This window comes from Eublepharis macularius, chromosome 11 (assembly GCF_028583425.1).
Source record: "Eublepharis macularius isolate TG4126 chromosome 11, MPM_Emac_v1.0, whole genome shotgun sequence".
In the NCBI taxonomy this organism is placed as follows: Eukaryota; Metazoa; Chordata; class Lepidosauria; order Squamata; family Eublepharidae; genus Eublepharis; species Eublepharis macularius.
In genome coordinates this window covers 43,692,955-43,713,390 of record NC_072800.1, presented here as the reverse complement: position 1 = coordinate 43,713,390, position 20,436 = coordinate 43,692,955, and the positions used below count along the sequence as shown (strand labels likewise).

The 20,436-nt window shown below is 38.3% G+C and overlaps 1 protein-coding gene across 3 annotated transcripts in view; it reads left to right on the top strand.

Annotated features, from left to right (window-relative positions):
* Window positions 1-19,703, top strand: part of KAT2B (lysine acetyltransferase 2B) — a 42,387-nt gene extending 22,684 nt beyond the window's left edge. Inside the window, exons 7-18 of one of the 3 annotated variants that reach the window (XM_054991508.1) lie at window positions 1,040-1,146; window positions 1,531-1,656; window positions 6,805-6,941; window positions 7,609-7,817; window positions 9,184-9,310; window positions 9,693-9,803; window positions 13,807-13,950; window positions 14,739-14,853; window positions 15,515-15,551; window positions 15,724-15,787; window positions 16,324-16,408; window positions 16,967-19,703. In XM_054991508.1, the coding sequence (XP_054847483.1) occupies window positions 1,040-1,146; window positions 1,531-1,656; window positions 6,805-6,941; window positions 7,609-7,817; window positions 9,184-9,310; window positions 9,693-9,803; window positions 13,807-13,950; window positions 14,739-14,853; window positions 15,515-15,551; window positions 15,724-15,787; window positions 16,324-16,408; window positions 16,967-17,160 (1,456 nt within the window). In that variant the 3' untranslated portion in view covers window positions 17,161-19,703. Of the gene's footprint in view, window positions 1-1,039; window positions 1,147-1,530; window positions 1,657-6,804; window positions 6,942-7,605; window positions 7,818-9,183; window positions 9,311-9,692; window positions 9,804-13,806; window positions 13,951-14,738; window positions 14,854-15,514; window positions 15,552-15,723; window positions 15,788-16,323; window positions 16,409-16,966 lie in introns of all 3 variants that reach the window. The other 2 variants (XM_054991507.1, XM_054991510.1) reach the window with 2 other exon arrangements.
* The last annotated feature ends 733 nt before the right edge of the window (window positions 19,704-20,436 follow it).

The following is a 20,436-nucleotide window of genomic DNA, read 5'->3' as shown; positions in this document are numbered from 1 at the left end:
GTGTATGTGGCAGGAGCTTCTTCACTGTTGTTTTTACTTTGAACACTGTTGGTTAATGTCTAGCCCATAAAAGTAAAAAAAAAACTGAAGGAAAGAAGAAGCTGCTACCTCATTCAGTACCCAGGCAGAAACTAAGTAACTGACTTGTTTTCAGCTGCTATGATCCCTGAAAGGCAGAGCCAGTCCTGAATTTACGTACATTCACATGACCTCTACTGAGTAGTATTTATCAGTGGGAAGTATTCAAAAGTTGCAGGTAGCCACAACAGTCCAAAGCAAAATCCAACATCATAATACTTTTTATTAAGCTTATCACAAATAGCACTAAACAACGTGCAAGCTTTTGAGTTCTGCAAAACTTTTCATTAATTCATAGATTACTCTGGAAAGAAATATCAGGACAGCAGTGTGATGGGTCATGTCTGTTGTCACATTAAGCTACAGATGGTATTTTTGTCTCCTTATATCCTTAAACTGTGGCTAGACAAAGGTAGTAGTTTATAAAAGACTTGACATCCTTTTTCTCCAGCTATTTTTGTGTATAGTATTAAAGTACAGCCTAACATCCTAGAATGCTCATTACACTTTGAGGTTACTTACTTCATAGCAGAGAATCTTTCTGTATCCTACATCGATTCTAAACCACTTAAGAGTTTTATGCAACTTACAGTTAAATCCTAAGTAGAGTTACTCCAGTTTAAGCCCATTAATTTCAGTGGTTTTAGACTGGAGTAACTCTGCTTAGGATTTTACTGTTAGAGAGGCAAGGTTAGTGTGATGACAACAAAAATTGAGACAGCTCCAGTCAATAACACTAAGCATCCCAAAATGCGTATTAGTACCAAAGTTAATTATGTCTGTAGTTTTCTCAGTTGTTTTATATTTGTTCTTTTATCATTAAAATGTATGATCTGACCATTTTGTCTGGTGATTTAAATTGTTGAATGTATTTCTTGTTCTGAGTTTTTTTGAAACCATTATTACAAGCTGTATTTCTCTTAGTAGAACATAGCTATTTTGTTTCATCTTCTGTGTAAAGGTTCCTATCCATGTTGGAGGAAGAGGTGTATAGTCAAAGTTCTCCTATCTGGGATTCAGATTTCATGGCATCATCTTCTCGAACTGCCCAGCTAGGCATCCAGACAGGTAACTGCCATGTGCTGTAGGGCAGGAAGTACCCATCCAAATAAAACAAATGTATGCTATGTGCCATCAAGTTGCTTCCAACTTATGGCGAGCCTGTGAATTAATGACTTCCAAAATGTCATGTCATTAACAGCCTTGCTCAGGTCTTGCCAGCTGAAAGCTGTGGCTTCAAATGCAGTAGATTGTCATTTAAACATGCCATTTCAGTTATAATCTCTATATTGTTATTCTATTACTTTGTTCTCATAAAATGGTGCATGAACTGTATTGGTCTTTGTTCAATAACCCACAGGAGGGCTAATGTGTAACAACATAAATGTGTGTAGAAGTATTGCCATTTGAGATCGATTGCCTGAAACATGTTTTCTTTTTATGTAATTGTAGTTATTAGCCGTCCTCCGGTGGTAAGGTCTTTCTCATACAGTTCAAGTCCCTCATCTCTGGAGCAGCCCAGTGCTGGGAGTTTGAGTCCAGCTTGCAAGGCTGTTTCTGGCCTGGATCCAAGCCTAGGTACGTAAAGAGAAAAGACTTCATCTTTTGATTATTTTAACCACAATCTGTAGGGAATGTCTCTTGTGTAAGCTCTCTTGGAAGGGAATGAGAGTTGAGCAGGAATGGAGCTGTTGTTGGTGCCCTCCGTGCTGCTTGATTCTTTTATGATGAGCTTCAGCACTGGCCAAGGAAGCTTTCATTTTGGGACACACCACTGGTGGGGAATTGGTTCCAGGAAAGTTGCCCACAATGTGGCAGTGCTAAAGGAGATTGTCCTTCGGGGTATTTGCAAAGGCATCTTGCCCTGTCAATTTTTTTGTCAGGTCTAGGATCTTGGGGTGATATCTGACATTGTTCATTAGATAGCGCTTTTTTAGTGATAGTACAGAGGTGTAGATGAAAGGAGAGGGTTTAAAATGTTATTGGGCCATGTGGCCTTTGTAGATTGTTGACAGGATTTGTATGAGACAAAAGGGTTTATAAAGAATAGGGCACTTGTCTTTGTCTGAATTGAGAAACCGTTATCTCTTGCTCTCTCTAGATATTGTTACCAACAAAAATTCTGGTATTGGTCTGCAGCTCCTCTTGCCAGATTGCTTGGGGGGGGGTCATATGGAGGAGTCACTAATCTTAATGTCCACAAAGCATTGAGCAAAGGAGGGTATGATAGTGGGTATTGAGTTATAAGTTCAGATATTTGAAAGATTTGCTTCTACCTCCTCCCAGCCAAAGCTACATTGTGTGCCTTTTCATCTAAATTGAGGGAAGTAATGAAAATACTTAAATGTCTGGAAATGGTGAAGGACTGAATGATGCTGAATAAACTGAGACTCAGTCCAGGCAAATGCCCAAAGTATTTGATGGACTGCTTCCATCTGTATGTACCTGCCCCTACTTTGAGATCATTTGGGGAAGCTCTGCTTTGAAATTCACAATTACAGAACTACGTGTCGTGGGGACCCATATGAAGATTTTCTAAGTGGCAGTTTCTAATCTTTGGAACTCCCTTCCACTGGAACTATGTCTACCCCTTCACTGCATGGTTTCCAATGCCAGTTAAAGAGGCTTTTATTTTGAAAAGCCTTTTAAAATTAAACTCTTGTTCTGGTTTTATGTTGTGCTAATGCTTTGAATTCCATCACTATGATTACATTCGTATTTTATTAATTTGCAGTCTGCCTTGAGCACATTTCAAAGCAGAAATGCACCATGTACAAGGCCAAAATAATAACATATTGCACTTTGGAGCAATGATAGTCATTCATTAGCTTTATTAAAGTTATTTAGAGTCAGTGATTGCCAAGACTTATCCCTGGCATCCATTTAATTCTGAAGGTTCAGTCGTATGCAGTGTAATTCTAAGAACACTTTCATGAGAGTAAGCCCCATTGAATAAGCCTGAATAGGTTTCTGAGTAGATCTGAGTAGACCTGCTTAGGATGGCACTGTCATTGCATGCAGAACATGTTCCACTCAGCTGTAATTAGCCATAACCAACCCCCAAGCACTGGCAATTGGAACAGAGGTAGCCGTGGCAGAAGCAGGATTTTCCAGGGAAACTATCTGTCATTGCAAAGTAAGGCTGCACACATAAGCATGCTTACTTGAAGAAATGGCAGTTGTTTTTAGCCGAACGTATTTTTGTGTAGCTTTGAATTTGTAAAACTTTGAGTGGAATTATTTCCAGAGGGAGGGGATACCTAGAATTCTCCACAGTGACCCAACTTGTCATCAGCAGTGACCCATAATAAAGCCCTACTGTAGAAAATATCATAAGTTTGACTTTCTTGACATAGACACATGGTTGCTTAAAGGAAGAACAGAGACTGGGATGCAAGTGTGTCCTCCGTGCACTTCCCTTAAGGCCTAACTGAAACCATCATGATGCTCAGACATGCGTCCCAGGGGTGGCTGCAGTGCTGTATGCTTTTGCTACTTGCATTCTGAGTTGAGAAGCTTTTTCCCCTTTCCTGTCATGATTCTCCCTCCCTCCCTCCCTCCCTCCAAGCAGTTAATGAAGCAAGTCAAAATATAGTTATTTTTAGTTTATCCTGGACCTAAAGTGCCAAGCTGTCTCCCTGCAGCTTTCAAACCATATGTGCAAAACGTTCTACAGCGGAAACTCAGCTGCCAGATTTGTTGATGCATGAGCCAGAAGGCACATCTATCTTTTTTGCTCTTAATAGTCTGGTTTTTTGTCATTGTAAGCATGTAGTTAAAAGACATGCTGAGTCAGAGTGGAATTTTCAGCCTCATTTCAGCCCAAACAATGCTAGAAACAGCAATCAGAAAGTACTTCGCTTTACCACTGTGAGAAGGGCTTGGTGAACAACACACCTGGAGCTTTTGCCCAGGCACAGTTGAAATGATATGTTCAGGGAAGCAGACCAAAATAATACTTACCTTCTTCATAAAGGTATGAGGCTATGCAAACATTTCTTGGCACTTGAAAGAAACTAATGAAAAAACAAAATGAAATTCAAGAGATGATGCCATTTCTAAAATGAATATTTGCACAGTACATTTTTAAAAGTAGAATGGTTATCTACAGAATGCTCCAGAGTTCTGCCAGCCTGATACCCATTTCGGCAAATGCTTTTTCAAAGGCTCGTGAACGTGTTATGTAAGTGGCTCCAGCATTTAGATTCCCATCTCCAAGTGACTGTGAAGCCGACGGACCATTGCCACGGCATATCCCAAACAGGATATCAGGCTGGCAGAACCCCTCAGGCTCTTCAAAAGCCCAATTTTTGGCTTTCGGCTGTAACCACTAGACAATGCTGTCTTGTGAAGAAGCTCTAGAAGGATGTTAACACCTGCACAACAGAAACATAGGATAAGAGACATTGTATATGACATCTCAAGTGCATAAAACAACATCTGATTGGCGAAACTATACCGGTTGGACTTTTTGATCAGGATTGCATGTATCTTTATTAACTTAATTATTTATTGGATATTTATTGGATTAGTGAATGGCATATTTGTCATGAATTATTTATAGCACATTAGCACTTTGTATTATGCACTGAACACTATAAAAATTACAAAATTTATATATAATTATTTCTGTAGACCTTCGAGGTTTTTTCCTTCTATTATGTAGCATTTACTCGGAGGAGCCCCCTGTTGTTGAAGTGACAGGTATAGTCTGGTTTGTGCACAAAAAAATCATCTCAGAGCCAAGCCACAAGTGATGCCTGACACAGGTTGGACCCTTGTCAGTTTCCCTCAAGTTTTGATGGGAAATGTAGGCATCCTGGTCTTGCAGCTGTAATGGAGAGCCAAGCTGTAAAACCAGGACGCCTACATTTCCCATCAAAACTTGAGGTAAGCTGACAAGCATCCAACCTGTGTAAGACGTCACTTGTAGCTTGGCTCTCAGTCACTTGAGTTCTTTTATTTGTTTATTTAATTTACCTTATGTAGAGTCTGCCTTTCTCACTTCAAGACCCCTTTCAAACTAAAGTAGAATGTAGAAATGAGGACACTTATTTATTTGCTCTAGTTAAGTCTGTTGAAGTGAAAGAGTGTGGTACACAACTTTACTTTCTGATGGGAAGTAAACTTGTATATTCACAGGCCTTTATGATCCGGCAAGAAGGTGGCTGATTTGTTGTGAGGTAAAAGAGGGCCTTGGCAGCTGGAGACATCACAACTTCCCTAGCTGCTCTTGACTTCGTTTCTCTGACGTTACAGAGTAATAAGTAGTGTAACAGTATAACGAATACATAAACACAAGAAGCTGCCTTATACTGAATCAGACCATTGGTCACTACTTTCTGCTCAGACTGGTAGCAGCTCTCCAGGGTCTTGGGCAGCAGTCTTTCACTTCACCTATTATCTGATCCTTTTAACTGGAGATATCAGGGACTGAACCTGGAACTTTCTTCATGCAAAGGTGATGTGGTACCTCTGAGCCACAGTCCCTCTCTAACATGGCTTTGGAATTAAGCTATGCCAATAACAAACTTTGAAAATGAAATCCTGCCCTCAAGTCATAGTTGACTTGTGGTGATCCCAACTTTAAAGGAAATTTAAATGAGTGTCTACTCACCATAGAAAAACCTAGCTGGTACAAATTGGATAAAAGGTTTTGGAGTGTTTAGATGGAAATCTACTGATTACAGATATTTAGAAATTAAATAACACACACCCAGCTTATAGGTGCTTTTTCTTTTTATGGTTTGGGTAACTTTAAGAGTTCTGTTAGTGATGCCTGTTATCAGCTTGAAAAATATGTAAATGTTAGAGGTTGTAACTCACCCTTCCTGTCTGGATTTTAATTTTTCTCACTGAATGTGATTGTTTAACTGACCGTTTCTCTGTTTTTAGTTAGAGAGTGTTATGTGCAGCTACAAATATGGGGAAGATAAGAAGTACTTGAAGAAAGATACCTTTCCCCCCAGGATGACTGAACATCCATTGTGAAAACCCAGATGTACATGGCCTGTGTTGGTGCTGTGGCAGTCCCTGTCAGTCTTGAGGACTTGTAGGGATGGGACATGGGCTGTCATGTTCTGCATGCACACCTGATTCCCAGAAAGACATTTAACAGTGCAATTCAAAGTCTAATCTCTGTCTTGTCCTTTAGTGGCATTCTGTGTGGTAGCTGTTTAGAAACAGAGGTGCTTCTGCAGGAGTCCATCTTTTCAAAGATCCCTTTTGTTGCGTATTGAAGCTATGGCTGAAATATTCAGACTGCATCTAATAGGAACTTCCTGCATTGTGGCTACCCAATGAAGAAACCGGCTATAAATGTCAGTGATTTCATGCATTAATCCAGTCATACATTTCAGTGTCTTGCTTTGTGCATTGGTCTCTCCACCACACTGCTTTATTTCACACTGTTGCAAGTTGCTCCCAAAGTGTTTGGTGATGGACTGGAGACATACTTTGTGGGGAGGAACTACTCTGTGGTAAAATGGCTCATGTGAAACAACTGCCACATGGAGCTCCTCCTCCAGGATTGTTGTATCGTAAAGAAGAACCCCATGGACATAGTCTAATTAATATGTGAGCACCCAGCGTGGTATGGAACAGCAGCACCCTTTTGCAGCTGCAATTAACGTTGTTTGATGCTATCCAATAACTTTGAACTTCTGCATTCTGATAGAATTTATATTACTGAATAATTCTTGCATGTGTTATGACTTACTTGTACAGGAGAGAAAAGAAAAATGAATGAGCCTTATTCCGGGGAGGATGCAAAGAAGCCAAGAGTTGTAGGAGATATTCCAATTGAACTGATCAATGAAGTGATGTCAACCATTACAGATCCAGCCGCAATGCTTGGCCCAGAGGTAAGAAATGTAGGTTTGGCAGAATTATTCTTGCGTGTGAGTACTGTATTTGGGCTTCTTTAAAAAGAGGCATATCTATTTGGACCACCAAATAGCAGCAGTCTACAAAGGGATCTCTTAGCGTGACCAACCATGCTCTTTTTCACAAGGTAAATGTCTAAGCTAGCTAAAAGCCATTATAAGTTTAGTTTCTAACCTACTACAATCCAGAACTCTGCAAGTGTACCAAATTGCAATGTCCAATTTGTTTGGAGACAAAGAGCAGGATCCTGAGACCCAAACACAGATCGGATCCTTTCTACTGCAGTTCCAGTCTTTCCCAAAAGCAGTTTCTAAGCATTGGAGAAACATGTGGGAGTTGCTTAGAGTAGGGGGGTGCTGCTGGAAAGCGTGGATTGTCCAAAATATCTAAGATTGTCCAAAATATCTTAAGTTTTTTTCCAGTCATATTATTGAACTGTTGATTGAACTGTTCTTTCAATTTGATTGAAAGTCCCTGAAGCTGCCTATAATTTACACAAGCAACATCCTACCCAGTTGATAGTTGCAATGCAAGCCACATTTAGAAGTATGTTTCATCCTATATGTGTGTATGTGAAAATGAAGTTCCAAAAATCTTAACATATGCACTGAACTAATTTTTTTGCTCCTCTCTTGCATGAAGCAGACTAATTTTCTGTCAGCACATTCAGCCCGGGATGAAGCAGCAAGGCTAGAAGAACGCAGGGGAGTAATTGAATTTCATGTGGTTGGAAATTCCCTAAACCAAAAGCCAAACAAAAAAATTATGATGTGGCTGGTTGGCTTACAGAATGTATTCTCGCATCAGCTACCCAGAATGCCAAAAGAGTACATTACTCGTTTAGTCTTTGATCCGTGAGTGTCTTTTTCTTCATGGGAAAGCTTTTATTGGGTGAACTGTTTTGAGGCTGAATGCAGGCTTTCAAACTACACATCATTAATTGAGAGATATACAAAGCAAAAAAAGAATTACAAATAAACGGCTTGGCAAACTATACTTCAGATCTCAGTATCCATTTTTGATAGAGAGCCAGTTTGGTGTAGTGGTTAAGAGCACAGAACTCTGATCTGGAGAACCAGGTTTGATTCCCCACTCCTCCACTTGAAGCCAGCTGGGTGACCTTGGGTAAGTCATAGCTTCGAGGAGCTCTCTCAGCCCCACCCACCTCACAGGGTGTTTTGTTGTGAGGATAATAATGGCATACTTTGTAAACCACTCTGAGTGGGCAATAAGTTGTCCTGAAGGGCGGTATATAAATCGAATGTTGTTTTTGTTGTTATTATTATTAAATGTCAGACAATAAACTGAGAAGGCTTGATTGTAGCAGTTCACTGCTGCCAACATAAAGGCTACAGAAAAATAAGTAATTTTTCATAAAATCTGGCAGTACTAACAGGTGAACCTAATATCAACACTTACATTTATTAAGATACTGGACTGAATCTATGAAACTGCATTAACATTACGGCTTTCCAGAGTTGTATAATTACAACTTTATAGCTCCTGAATTTGCTAATTATTTTGGAATCAGATAGCCTCACCAAATCTGACTGGCCAAGAACTCCTCTGTTGTGAGCCTAAAAATTCAACTAATAAATAATGGTCTTTCAGTATATAAATGACAGCTAAGCATTCTGTTCTGTTCTTTTAAGTCAGTAGTGAGTAGCTTAAAGGGATACAGCAGCATGGTTCAAAAAATTTCCCAATTGAAATGCTATTGAAACAATTTCCTGTTCAGTTATGACACGTTTTCTATTGATTCTCTCTGAAAGCTCTTTGTGTATTTTGATAGTTGAGAACAGAGTAATCCTTTGAAGTTATCTAGCCATCCATCTACTATGCAACGTAGAGTTCAGATACTTAAAATGTAATAAGAATTTTCAGTGCCATCATAAGATTGATTTCATAGAAGAGGGTAATTCTGCTGAGGATGGTACTGCTTATATGTTAAAAATGGCTACATCTCTTTGGTCATTTTAGATCTAAAAATATCAGCATCAGTGCTTTTAACTTTTAATGTAAATGCTTGCTAAAATGTTGGCGAAAAAGATACTGAAAGAAAAACTTCCTCTTTGCACATACTTCTTATGTAGAACATAATGCATAAAGGTATTTATGACAGTACTAATGTCATGAAAATTGAGGCACCTGTGTGTGTTTGTGTATGTGTATAATTATATAATTGTGAAATAAAATTAATATAAATGTATATAACTACAGGAAACACAGGACCCTTGCATTAATAAAAGATGGCCGTGTGATTGGTGGAATCTGCTTTCGGATGTTCCCATCTCAAGGATTTACAGAAATAGTTTTCTGTGCTGTGACTTCTAATGAACAAGTCAAGGTAAAGGAGATGTTAGTGGCTAAGCGTAACAGAATTCTTTTGAAAGATTTGAAAGTCAAGTGAATGGCTTTCATGAAGACCATAGTGTGGTTCTTTCTGTAATCACAACGTGATGTCCTCTCATACCTAACTGAGCTCATAATGTATGCCCCCCTACACTCTGCAAAACTGCTTCTGAGGTGATGTCCAGAGCAGAATTTAACGTGGTGTAAAGGACCGTGATTAGAAAATTGGCAACCATTTCTCCTGCAGTAGAGAAACAGAACTTTGAGTCTTAGGGAGGGTATTTATTTAAGAATTATTTTATGCAGTTTATAATGCAAGCTTTAAAGTTTTATAACTTTGCATCCTTCAAACAATTGTACTAATAATTTCTATATAGGGTTATGGAACCCATCTAATGAATCATCTGAAAGAATACCATATTAAGCATAATATTCTCAACTTCCTTACATATGCTGATGAATATGCAATTGGCTACTTCAAGAAACAAGTAAGTAATATAAGAGAATGTTTTTCTCCAGTACAAGGAATTACTGATTATTAGTAATGACAAGGCAAACTTAATTAACCTTTGAGCATCAAGCAACAAGGGGCAGCAGTATTATCTGAAGAGAAACCCATGCTCTGGCTCTGTGTGTGCAAGATGATTTTCCACTCCTGTACTAGGTTCTCTTGTGCCAGTTAACATGTTGTTTCTCCATATTGCCAGAAGAGGCCTTTTTTTTGCCTTTCAGCAACCCAAGTCTTCCAGTGATGGCATTCTCCATATGAAAAGGTGCAGTTCCATGGGTGTTTTCTACATGAGGACAGGCTTGTGTCATTCCCTGTTGCTGCTGCAGGTGCTAGGGCTTCCAGGCAACAGGTTTCCCTGGTAGTTTTTTAAAACCAGAGATTGATGCCTTTTTCATTATATCTCCTCAAGGAAAATAGCTGGAGACTTACTTTAAAAAAGAAAACGCTGAAAATTCAGGGAACTGGATATCCATATTACTGTAATGGTACATTGCTATATTCCTATTCAGTTGCCAATTAATTTTTTAAAGCCCCAGTTACAGGGAGAAAAAAATAGCTGCTGTGGGGAAAATGGCAGCTACATGAGTGGAACTGGGAAATCTGAACTTTTCCATACACATGGAAACCATCCAGGCTTTTTTTGCAATATTTCCAAAAACTATGGAGCAAAGCAGATTTGGGAAAGATTGGATAAAAGTTGGGGAAACCCCAGGAGATGCAATTGATTCACCACAATGCTGTGGAGAAGAAGGGGAAAAAACACTTCCTAGTAGCATTGAACTTGGGGTAAATAATCCATGTAGAAACATTCATGATAACAATGTCACAAAGTTGACCATAGAAATTCACCAGGAAATAACTAAAGCATATTGTAGAGTCATAGAATACCTATTAGTTTGCTTTTTTTGTAGCCAGAATGTGTATTGCCTTAGGAAAGATAGGAACAGTAGGAATAGGCATGTCTTTAATAATATATTATAACTGGGGACCCTCAAGAACTTGTGGGGGGCATCTCATTTTCCCTTCCCTATGTTCTCTTTCCTTTCCTTGCCCCCCATAGCCTCTCCCCCATTCCTGCTTTCTTCTCTTCTTCCCACCACCTTTGTTTTCCCCCGTCTTCACCTTTCCCCTCCCCAGCAACCTCTCGCCTGTGGCCCAGTTGCATGGTGCTAGCTGAGCCAAGCCCAGATACATCGTCGGTAATCTGCAAGGACTTGTTGGGGTTACTTCATTTCCCCATGTATCCCCTTCCTTGGACTCTTTCCTCCCCCTCCTCCTGGCACCCTCCATATGCTCCCCTTTCCCTACGTCCTCCTCTCCTTCAATCCCACTAAACAATTTAACTTTTATCTGCTCCCCATCTTCGTCTATAGTTATTTGTTTTCTTTATTTATATACTGTCTCCACAATGGGGACCCGAAGCAGTTTATGTCATTCTCCTTGTCTCCATATTATCCTCACAACAAACCTGAGACGTAGGATAGGCTGAGAGTATGTGGCTGGATCAAAGCTTCCCAGTCAGCTTCCATAGCAGTGATGGTTCAAGCCTGGTCTCCTAGATCCTATTTTAAAACTCTAACCACTACCCTACACTGGCTTGGAGAGAGGGATGCTGTTCAACAGTAGCAAGCAGCCAGGCCTAAAGAGTCTTGCATGTCATGGTATCAAAAACAACCAAGAGGCTTCCCCAGGAAGAGCTAAGGAAAATACAAAAAACAGATTTGGGGAAATGATCCTAATGATACCTAATAATGCCTAATAAGCAATCAATAATTTCACAATCAGTTTTATAAGAAGGGCTCAGTGAATTACAAAATTCAAATATATACATATATACAATTCAAGAATCCATCATACTGAACCAATACAAGAAACAACATATCACTCTTTCAACAGACCGTAGCCTCCAAACACTCTCTCAACATTAAATATAGACTTTTGTTAGTAATATAGAAATGTCCACAGTCTCCGGGGCTCCTTAACATTTGATTTATTTGGAGATTATGGACATTTCTATATTATTAACAAGAGACTATATTTAATGTTGAGTGTTTGGAGGCTACGGTCTGTTGAAAGAGTGTTTCCTGTATTGATTCGGTACGTTTGATTCTTGAATTGTATATATGTATATATTTGAATTTTGTAATTCACTGAGCACTTCTTATAAAACTGTGAAATTATTGATTGCTTATTAGGTATTATTAGGTATCATTAGGATCATTTCCTCAAGTGTATCATGGTATAAAGGCACCCAGTGGTTGCTTCTGGGCCTCGTCCCAGTGAGTCCTCCCTCAAAGGATAAAAACAACTCTGAAAAGGACCATGCCCCCCTCCCACTGCCTTTTAATGACAGAAAGCCTGGAATACTGGCTGACCTGTCATTGTTGCATAGCAACAGCCACTGAGGGCATCTGGTTATAGCTACAGGCAATCCTTTTATCATTCTGGGTTTTTTTTAACCCTCTATGTTTTTATTAATTTGTTTTAGATTTTAGATTTTTCTGCAAACTGCTGTCATTTTTCAGGTGTGTAGGAAGATCTGTCTTGTCCATTCATGGCTCCGGTTTCCAGGTTTAAGTATCCTCAGATCAGGACCACTTGGCTATTCATATACAGGATGTTTTGAATGGCACTTCTGAAAGTAGTTTTAGACTACAGATTTTGCCAACAGCGTCATATAATTGTTAGAGTGTAAGTCTGGAATCTGGGAGACCCAGTTTCTGTTTCTCCCCTCTACCATGGAAGCTTGCTGGGTAACATTGGGCTAGTCACATACTCTCAGCGTTACCTACTTCGCAGGTGGTTGGTGAAGACAAAACGAAGGAGATGGACCGATGTACGCCACTTTAGGCTCTCACTGAGGAGAAAGGTGGGGATATGAAGGAAGCAAGTAAATAACAGGTAGAAATCCATCAAAGTTTCTTGAAGGTTTACTTTAAAAAGGAAATAAGCATTTTCCCTGCCCCCTTGCCTTATTCGCAGTGCAGAGAACCAGTAATTCCCCATCTTTCCCATTGAGATGTATACTACCAATCTTTTGATCAAATGCAGTGATTGATCTGCTTCATAAAGAGGTTACATTGCCAAAATTCTTCCAATTAGCCCGTGCTACTTTCAAGTAAAATAGATGCATTCCTTTTCAAAGACAGCTTTGGTGAGTCTAATCACAGATCTGCTTCTCTGCTTTTGTGATTTCCAGCCGCTGTGTGGTTTTGTATCTTTGTGGTAGATTTCCCCCTTTAATTGTAATGAATATATTTTTCTGAACATCTAAATGACATGGAACTATTTTTACTTTTTCCTGAGGTATCACTGCCAGTTGAACAACATACTGCTTTGAAAATAGTATAAACAAAAGCAAGACACGTGGAGAGGAACACACACAACTTGGTCTCCCATGTCACATCCTTCTATTCAGTTTTTTTCCCCTACTGGCTCTGCCCTGTTTCCCCACCGTTGTTTTTCTATTTTTTAGTGGAGTAATGACCACTGACAGCTTGAAGATGAAGACTACCTCATGGCAAACATTTTGGTTCACCTAAGTAAACCAGTGTTGTCTGTTTGCTGAGGCTATTCAGTATAAGTGCTAATATCTTATGAGGTAATCTGGTGATATATTGGTACAAGCTATTTTATGTCCAGTTTCTCTCCCACTGCCCCCACCCACCTAGGTTTGTAGAAACATCTGTCCCCAGTTCCTGCCTGACCCCATTGTTTGGAATTTTTTGAGCTGCACAATGGGGGCCAGGTTTGGAATTAGATGTAAGATTATGTCTAAAAGCAATACTGTGAAATATGGTCTGATTATAATATGTGCTTAATTCAGAAATATATAGGTTCAGATATATGACTTTGCAATAACACATGCAGAATTGTTGCTTCAAAGCACTTGAAGGCTCAGGTATCCAAGAAAAATTAGTGTTACTTCAGAGTTTACTCAGAACAGAACAATTTTTAAACAATTTTTTTTCTTTTCATAGGGATTTTCAAAAGATATTAAAGTACCGAAAGCAAAATATGTTGGCTACATCAAAGATTATGAAGGAGCAACATTAATGGGATGTGAATTAAATCCAAAGATCCCATATACTGAATTTTCAGTTATCATTAAGAAGCAGAAAGAGGTAAAAGGTTTTCTTGATCCAATGTTGTTAAACAACCAAACATATGCTAGTACCTGCAAGTATTTCTCATGCTTCATTATAGAAATGTAATAGAATAGCTTGCTCTAGTGGATTTTAGTTTTTTTTCCCCCTCAGGCCTGGAAATATTATATGAGATTATTATTTTTGAAGATCTGGAAAGCAAGCTTATATGATTTTTTAAAAACATTACCGTATCAATATATCAAAAATGTTTTTGCTTTTCATATTATGTGACACCCAACAGATGTTCCACAATTTTATAAAGCACCCTTGTCTAATCTACCATTTGTTGTAAATAGAATTTTTGACACTGATGACACAATACAGACTTGGTTTATACTCCAGCTAATCTAATTTAAGATAGTGTTGTGTTTCCATCACGAAGCTAGGAAGGGCTACTTTATCAGCAGGGTCAACCACTGAACTAAATGAGGCAACCAGTGTTCAAAATAGGAATAGTAACTGCACACTGAAAGAAACTTTTAAAAATCAAAATTATCTGTTGTAGCTTTGATCCAGTAAATCTATCATTTTTAGATTTAAAAAAAACCCTACAAATTGTAGTTTTGGGTACAGAAATCTGTATGTCATAATCCTTGGCTTCATTCCAGCTGTAATCATGGGTAAATAGGCATGTGTAACAGTTGGTGGCACCAAGTGTGCGTCTCCATTTATGTGAAAAGGAGTTAACTGATGCACTAACACAGATTGTTCTTCATACTTTCCTTCACCATAATTATTGTCTCCTTTCTATGTCTTTGTTACAGATCATTAAAAAATTGATTGAAAGGAAGCAAGCTCAGATTCGCAAAGTTTATCCTGGTCTTTCTTGCTTCAAAGATGGAGTACGACAGATCCCCATAGAAAGCATTCCTGGAATTAGTATGTACCACTCTGACAATTATCAGTGGGGCTAAATTAAAAAATAAGAGTCTTACTACTATTATGAGTGTATATGTTGTTTTGCTGTAGTTTTGAGAAAGGGATGTGTTTTCTCCTATTAATTTGAGCTTCAATTTGTACAGTTTTTAATACAGCTTTTTAAAGCTACTGTACAGAACAGTGAGCAGTAAAGGTCAAACTAGATGTATTAGATCAGCAAGCTGGGCTAGAAGGAAAGTGCAGAAGGCACAACTGAAAGGAACAAGGAGGTTGCCTTCCTTGGAGGTATTTAAGAAGAGGTTAGATGGCCCCCTGACAACAACGATGATTCTGTGACTCTGTATGAATGTACGTAAATCTGGGGAGGGATGGCATGAAAGGATGAGCTCGTGCTAGGCTCTTGTCTAGATCTCAGTCTACTTTGAAGCAATATGGAACAAAGGATTTGGTAATTAATTTAAAAATTAGGACTTATGGAGGCATATTATTGAGGAATGCAGTGTCCTGTAAAGCAAAATGGATGTACTTGAAGTTATCACAGCACAGCTGTTGTTTGTGATTAGCTTTAGAAGTAGGGATATTCTGTAGTTTTATTATTATTAATTCAGTTGATTTTTTATCTTGCTGCTTCGTAAATGTGTTAATTTTGTTTGTTGTGTAGGAGAAACTGGCTGGAAACCAAGTATTAAAGAGAAAGGGTAAGAGCTGTTTGTGCAGAACAAGAAACCGTTGTAGCTGTCGTTTCCAAAAAACGTGTGTGCTTATCTGTTGCATCCTACTATAAAGCAGTAATTTTAGAAATCTTTAAGGAGTCTAATAAAAGTGAACAAAACATACATGTTAATCTTCTTGTCCCAATTTTCTTTCAAGTAAAGAACCCAAAGATCCAGATCAGCTGTACAGCATATTAAAAAACATTCTACAGCAGGTAAAGGTGAGTATTCATTTTGGAACATGTGAATCCAGGTAATAATAATAGATTGTCATTGAGAAGGAGCAGGAAATGTTATGTCAGTAATCTTATAAAACTAAGTAAGAGTATAGTTCTGTATTAACTGCATCATATGTTGGGCTAGCTCAATATTGTCTGCTCTGCTAGAGCAATGTCACAGTTGGACGGGATCTTGGGATCTCATTAAGTCGCCCCCTACCCTCCAAACCTGAGAGTAATTTTCCTAGCCAGGTCCTGATCAGACCAATACAGGTTTAGCATCTACAAAATTGTTCATCACATGCCTTCAGACCGTCCCTCCAAATCTTTCAGGCCAGAGGAAGTCCTGTGTCAACAACCTCTGTCTGAGATTCTTTAACTAGAAATACCAGAGATGGAAGGTGGAACTATCTGCATGTAAAGCATGTGTTTTACCATGGAGCTAAAGTCCCTTCCGTAATGCTCTGCAAATACTTGGAAAGTTTTTCTGGTATGGTATATCTATTCATATGAGAAACTTTTTTTTCCCTTTACAAAAGAGCCATCAAAGCGCTTGGCCTTTCATGGAACCTGTGAAGAGAACAGAAGCGCCTGGATATTATGAAGTTATAAGGTTCCCCATGGGTAATGGCACTAAATCAATACATTTTAGAAGGTTATAGTTGGGAAGGAAGAATGTAACTAAATGTATAATTTCTTGCATTGTAAACACTGTGGGCAATAGCAAAAACATGCTTCATTTTCTCTGGGCAAGTATCATTTCAGTACACAGGCTTGGATCTTGAAGGATTTCCACCCATAGAGCATGACTATCTTGCTTCCTATTGCAGCCCGAAATACGCCCCCCCCCCAACAATGCTTTTGGTGGCCAGGGGATCCCCAGAGAAGCACTGCAGAGGGCATTTGGGGCTGCAGTGCAAGACAGGAGGTGAGGAAGTCATGATCCATAGATCGAAATCTTCCTGCTCATGGAAAAGCTCTAGTGGAGCCAAGCCAGAGTATAGATATATGATTAATAACATGCTTAATGGTAGCCTTGATTTAATACCAATGATACAAAATTCGCTAAAGTATCTGATACTTTGTAAGAATATTAAGTTCTTTTTGCTAAAGGAAAAGGGGCCATGTTAAATGTATCAGTATTAGTCTATGAATAAGACTGATGTTTGTGTTCTTATGCAGATCTGAAAACTATGAGCGAGCGACTGAAAAACCGGTACTACATATCAAAGAAATTATTCATGGCAGATTTGCAGCGAGTATTTACTAACTGCAGAGAGTACAACCCTCCTGAGAGTGAATACTACAAGTGTGCCAATATATTAGAGAAATTTTTCTACACAAAAATTAAAGAAGCTGGGTTAATTGACAAATGATGTTGTTTGTCTCTAATGCAATCAGTATGCCTACTTAAGAGCAGAATATGCAGTTCATCTTTCAATAGAATTGAAACTTGTGTTAAAGATATTTGTTTTATTAACTAGCACTTTTAAAAATGTAATATAGAGAGTTTATTTTATTAAAGTACTTTTTAAATGTACACCTGCATGCTCTTTTGCAGTGTATTCAATAATACATTTTTATTAGATGTATTGCACAAAACTGTTTGGAAATTTGGAAAGGGAAATTTTTTCCAAGCAGTGAATGTTTAAACTTAACGTAATGCAGTATCAAATTGTAAAAAGCTTTTTTATTTTTTACAGCACAGATACTAATGAAGGGGAAAATGAATTTTATATATATTTTAATGAAACACTCAACTACAAGAAGGTGCTATGAGAATATTAGAAAGAACTGCTCTAAACTATAAAATCCCTTAATAGGTGCAAATTTTTTTTTTTTACTCATTTTATTTGCAACCACTACGTCAAAGGAAATCTGTGTCATGCCGACATCGGTTATTATATAGGTCATAAATTCCAAAAAGGACTTCAAAATCTGTGGTAACCATAAGAGCCATATACTCTTCTATACTGTTTTGTAGAGCCAACCGAAGCATATTTCAAATGAAGAATCATCTTTTCTATTACCGTGCCCCAATCTGGCAATAACATGCCTGCATTAGGAGTTTTATATACTTGGAAAAGTCACTCTAATAATAAATTCTCACTGTAGCTGCTGCAGTGGGTGAGTGGAAGGGGCAGATCCAAAGATTTTTACACAAATCAGCCAGTACTAGATGCAATGAGTAAGCTAAGCAATGTTCACATAACCAAACTAGTGCAATGTGATTTTTGGTACTCCTATGTAGAGCATATTGCCTTCCTAGAAGTTTTGAAAATGAAAACATTTTTATTATGCAAACACTGTACTAGTTGAACATAACTTTCCTATCACAACTAGGGGTGTGCGCTTTGGGTTTCCCACCCAAATTGGGCCCAATTTGGAAAGATTCAGGGTTCCTAAATGGGCCCCAGCATTGCTGAGTCAATACAAGAATCCCAAAACAAAGAGCAACACTTTTCTTGCCACTTGCAAGCGGCAAGAAAAGTGTTGCTTTTAAATGCCCTCCGCTTTTTTCCGCTTATGGGAGGATCCCCCTCCCATCAGCTGTAAAGCTGAGGGCATTTGAAAGCAACACTTTTCTTGCCAATGGCAAACGACAAGAAAAGTGCTGCTTTGAGCAGCATTTAAACACCCAAATCCTGAATTGTTTTCCTGCTTTGGGTAAACCTGAAGTGGGAAATCTGAATATTTTTGGGGTTCACACCTCTAATCACAACTCTCTCCACCCTAATCCCTGTTCCCACTCATAGAAAACCAATCATAAGGGCTAGGATCTCTGGTTGTAGGATGAAGTACAGGACTGAAGTCAGAAGGGAAACTGACAAATGCATCCCACCCCAACCGTTATGTAAATTGCAAAAGAGCTTTTTAAAGTTGGGAGGATTTCTGTTAATTCCCCTTTCACTGCAGCCCATGGAGGTGGGAAGCTGCAGTGAAAGGGAAAGTACTAAAATCCCTTCTGAAAATGTCCTTACTTGCAATCCTGTTAAGGATTCAAGAAATTGTCTCTTAAATTAGAGCCCTAGCTCACACTTCATACTTTGGAGCATCCTCCTGCTAGGTTAACTTTGTATCATATATTACTTTAATTAAACTGGGTTTCCAGCTACATTTTACAATAAACTTATTAGCATATTATTAATGATCACTGCTATATTTTCATAACTCCTTACATTATACATAGGAGATACACTTCCGTTCATGTCAATGGGGTGTGAAGGAAATATTCACTAACTACTCTTCTATTTCAACACACATGGGCAGTAGATGTCTCCCAAATGCTGGGAAGAAAGAGCAAAGAAGGACACATCATGGTAGAGGTGGACCGCTTCTCCTGTGTTTATAAAATGCTAGTTGTGGGTTAAAGCTTCATGCTGTTTTTAGACATGCTATTTCACTAGAAAAGTGGCAAATTGCATTTCAATAGAATTACCCATTTTTACAAAATGCCTATGAGAGTGTTCCATCCTCCAAATACATGACCCTTGCTAGAAGGAAATGGGTCCAAAAGCTAGTAAAAATGGTAACATAGAAATGCCTTAGTGCTTTATATCAAATCAGTCAGATTTATTTGGCTTTGTATTTAAGGTACAATGATGCAACTGTGTATTAGAATATGTAAGTAGTAATTTTCAAGTATTTTGTAAATTGGGCCAAAAGAATCACCTCTTAAAGCTTGATATCCTGTGAAAGTGTTACTTTCAAAGATTCTTATTGTCTTGAACTTAGAGTCTCTTCTATATTGAAAACATTGGTTTCTAATTTAAAGATTATTTTCATAGATATTGTGCAATAAAGCTATATATAGTATGATGTTTTAAAAATGCTTTAACTGAAACTTTACATTTATAAATTTATTTATTGTACTGGTATGAATTGGTTTTAAATTATATGTATAAAACTAATCTTGTGAGTTATTTGGTACTTTGCATTTTTTTAAAGAAACAAATTTTATTTTGCTTATGGTGAGATTTTCCTTTTAGTTTGGGATGCGTTAACTTTTCTTTACATGGTAGCTGCATGTCACATGACATTTATTTAAATGCTCATTCAGATGGTAATACCTGTTATTTACCATGCCAGGGCAAACGATCTATATAATTCTAGTTGTCCCAAGTTTAAGCGCAGTCTTTTAAAAAAAACTATCTGAAGTAAAATGAATTCAGTTACTGCCATGATGCTATAACCAATTCAGCACAAATTATTTTGAAAAGTGTGGAGCCAGCTGCTGCCATTGCTCAACAGAACTTACACAAAAGTGTACTATTGAAGAATGTAACTCTCAGCCTGTCAAAACTCCAGCCATTTACCTCCACAGACATTGGCATACCATCAATAGACTGTAAATCAGAAAACCAGCCACAAACTGTCTTGGTATAGGACAGCCTTGAATAGCATGTAAAACCTCAAAGGTGATATTCTTTGTACCTCCTCTGGCCTAAGAGGCTATTCTATAGGCGATGGTTACCAAAGATATATTGACTAGAAAGGAGGGCACCTTGACAGATGTTAAAGTAGTGAACATTAGGTAAGAGACAGGCAGTCTATTAGGGACATGGGTCCAAGGTCCTAAAGGAATTTAAACATTAAAAGCAGCACTTTGAATTTAGCCCAGAATCAAAGAGGCAGCTGTTATAAAACTGGAG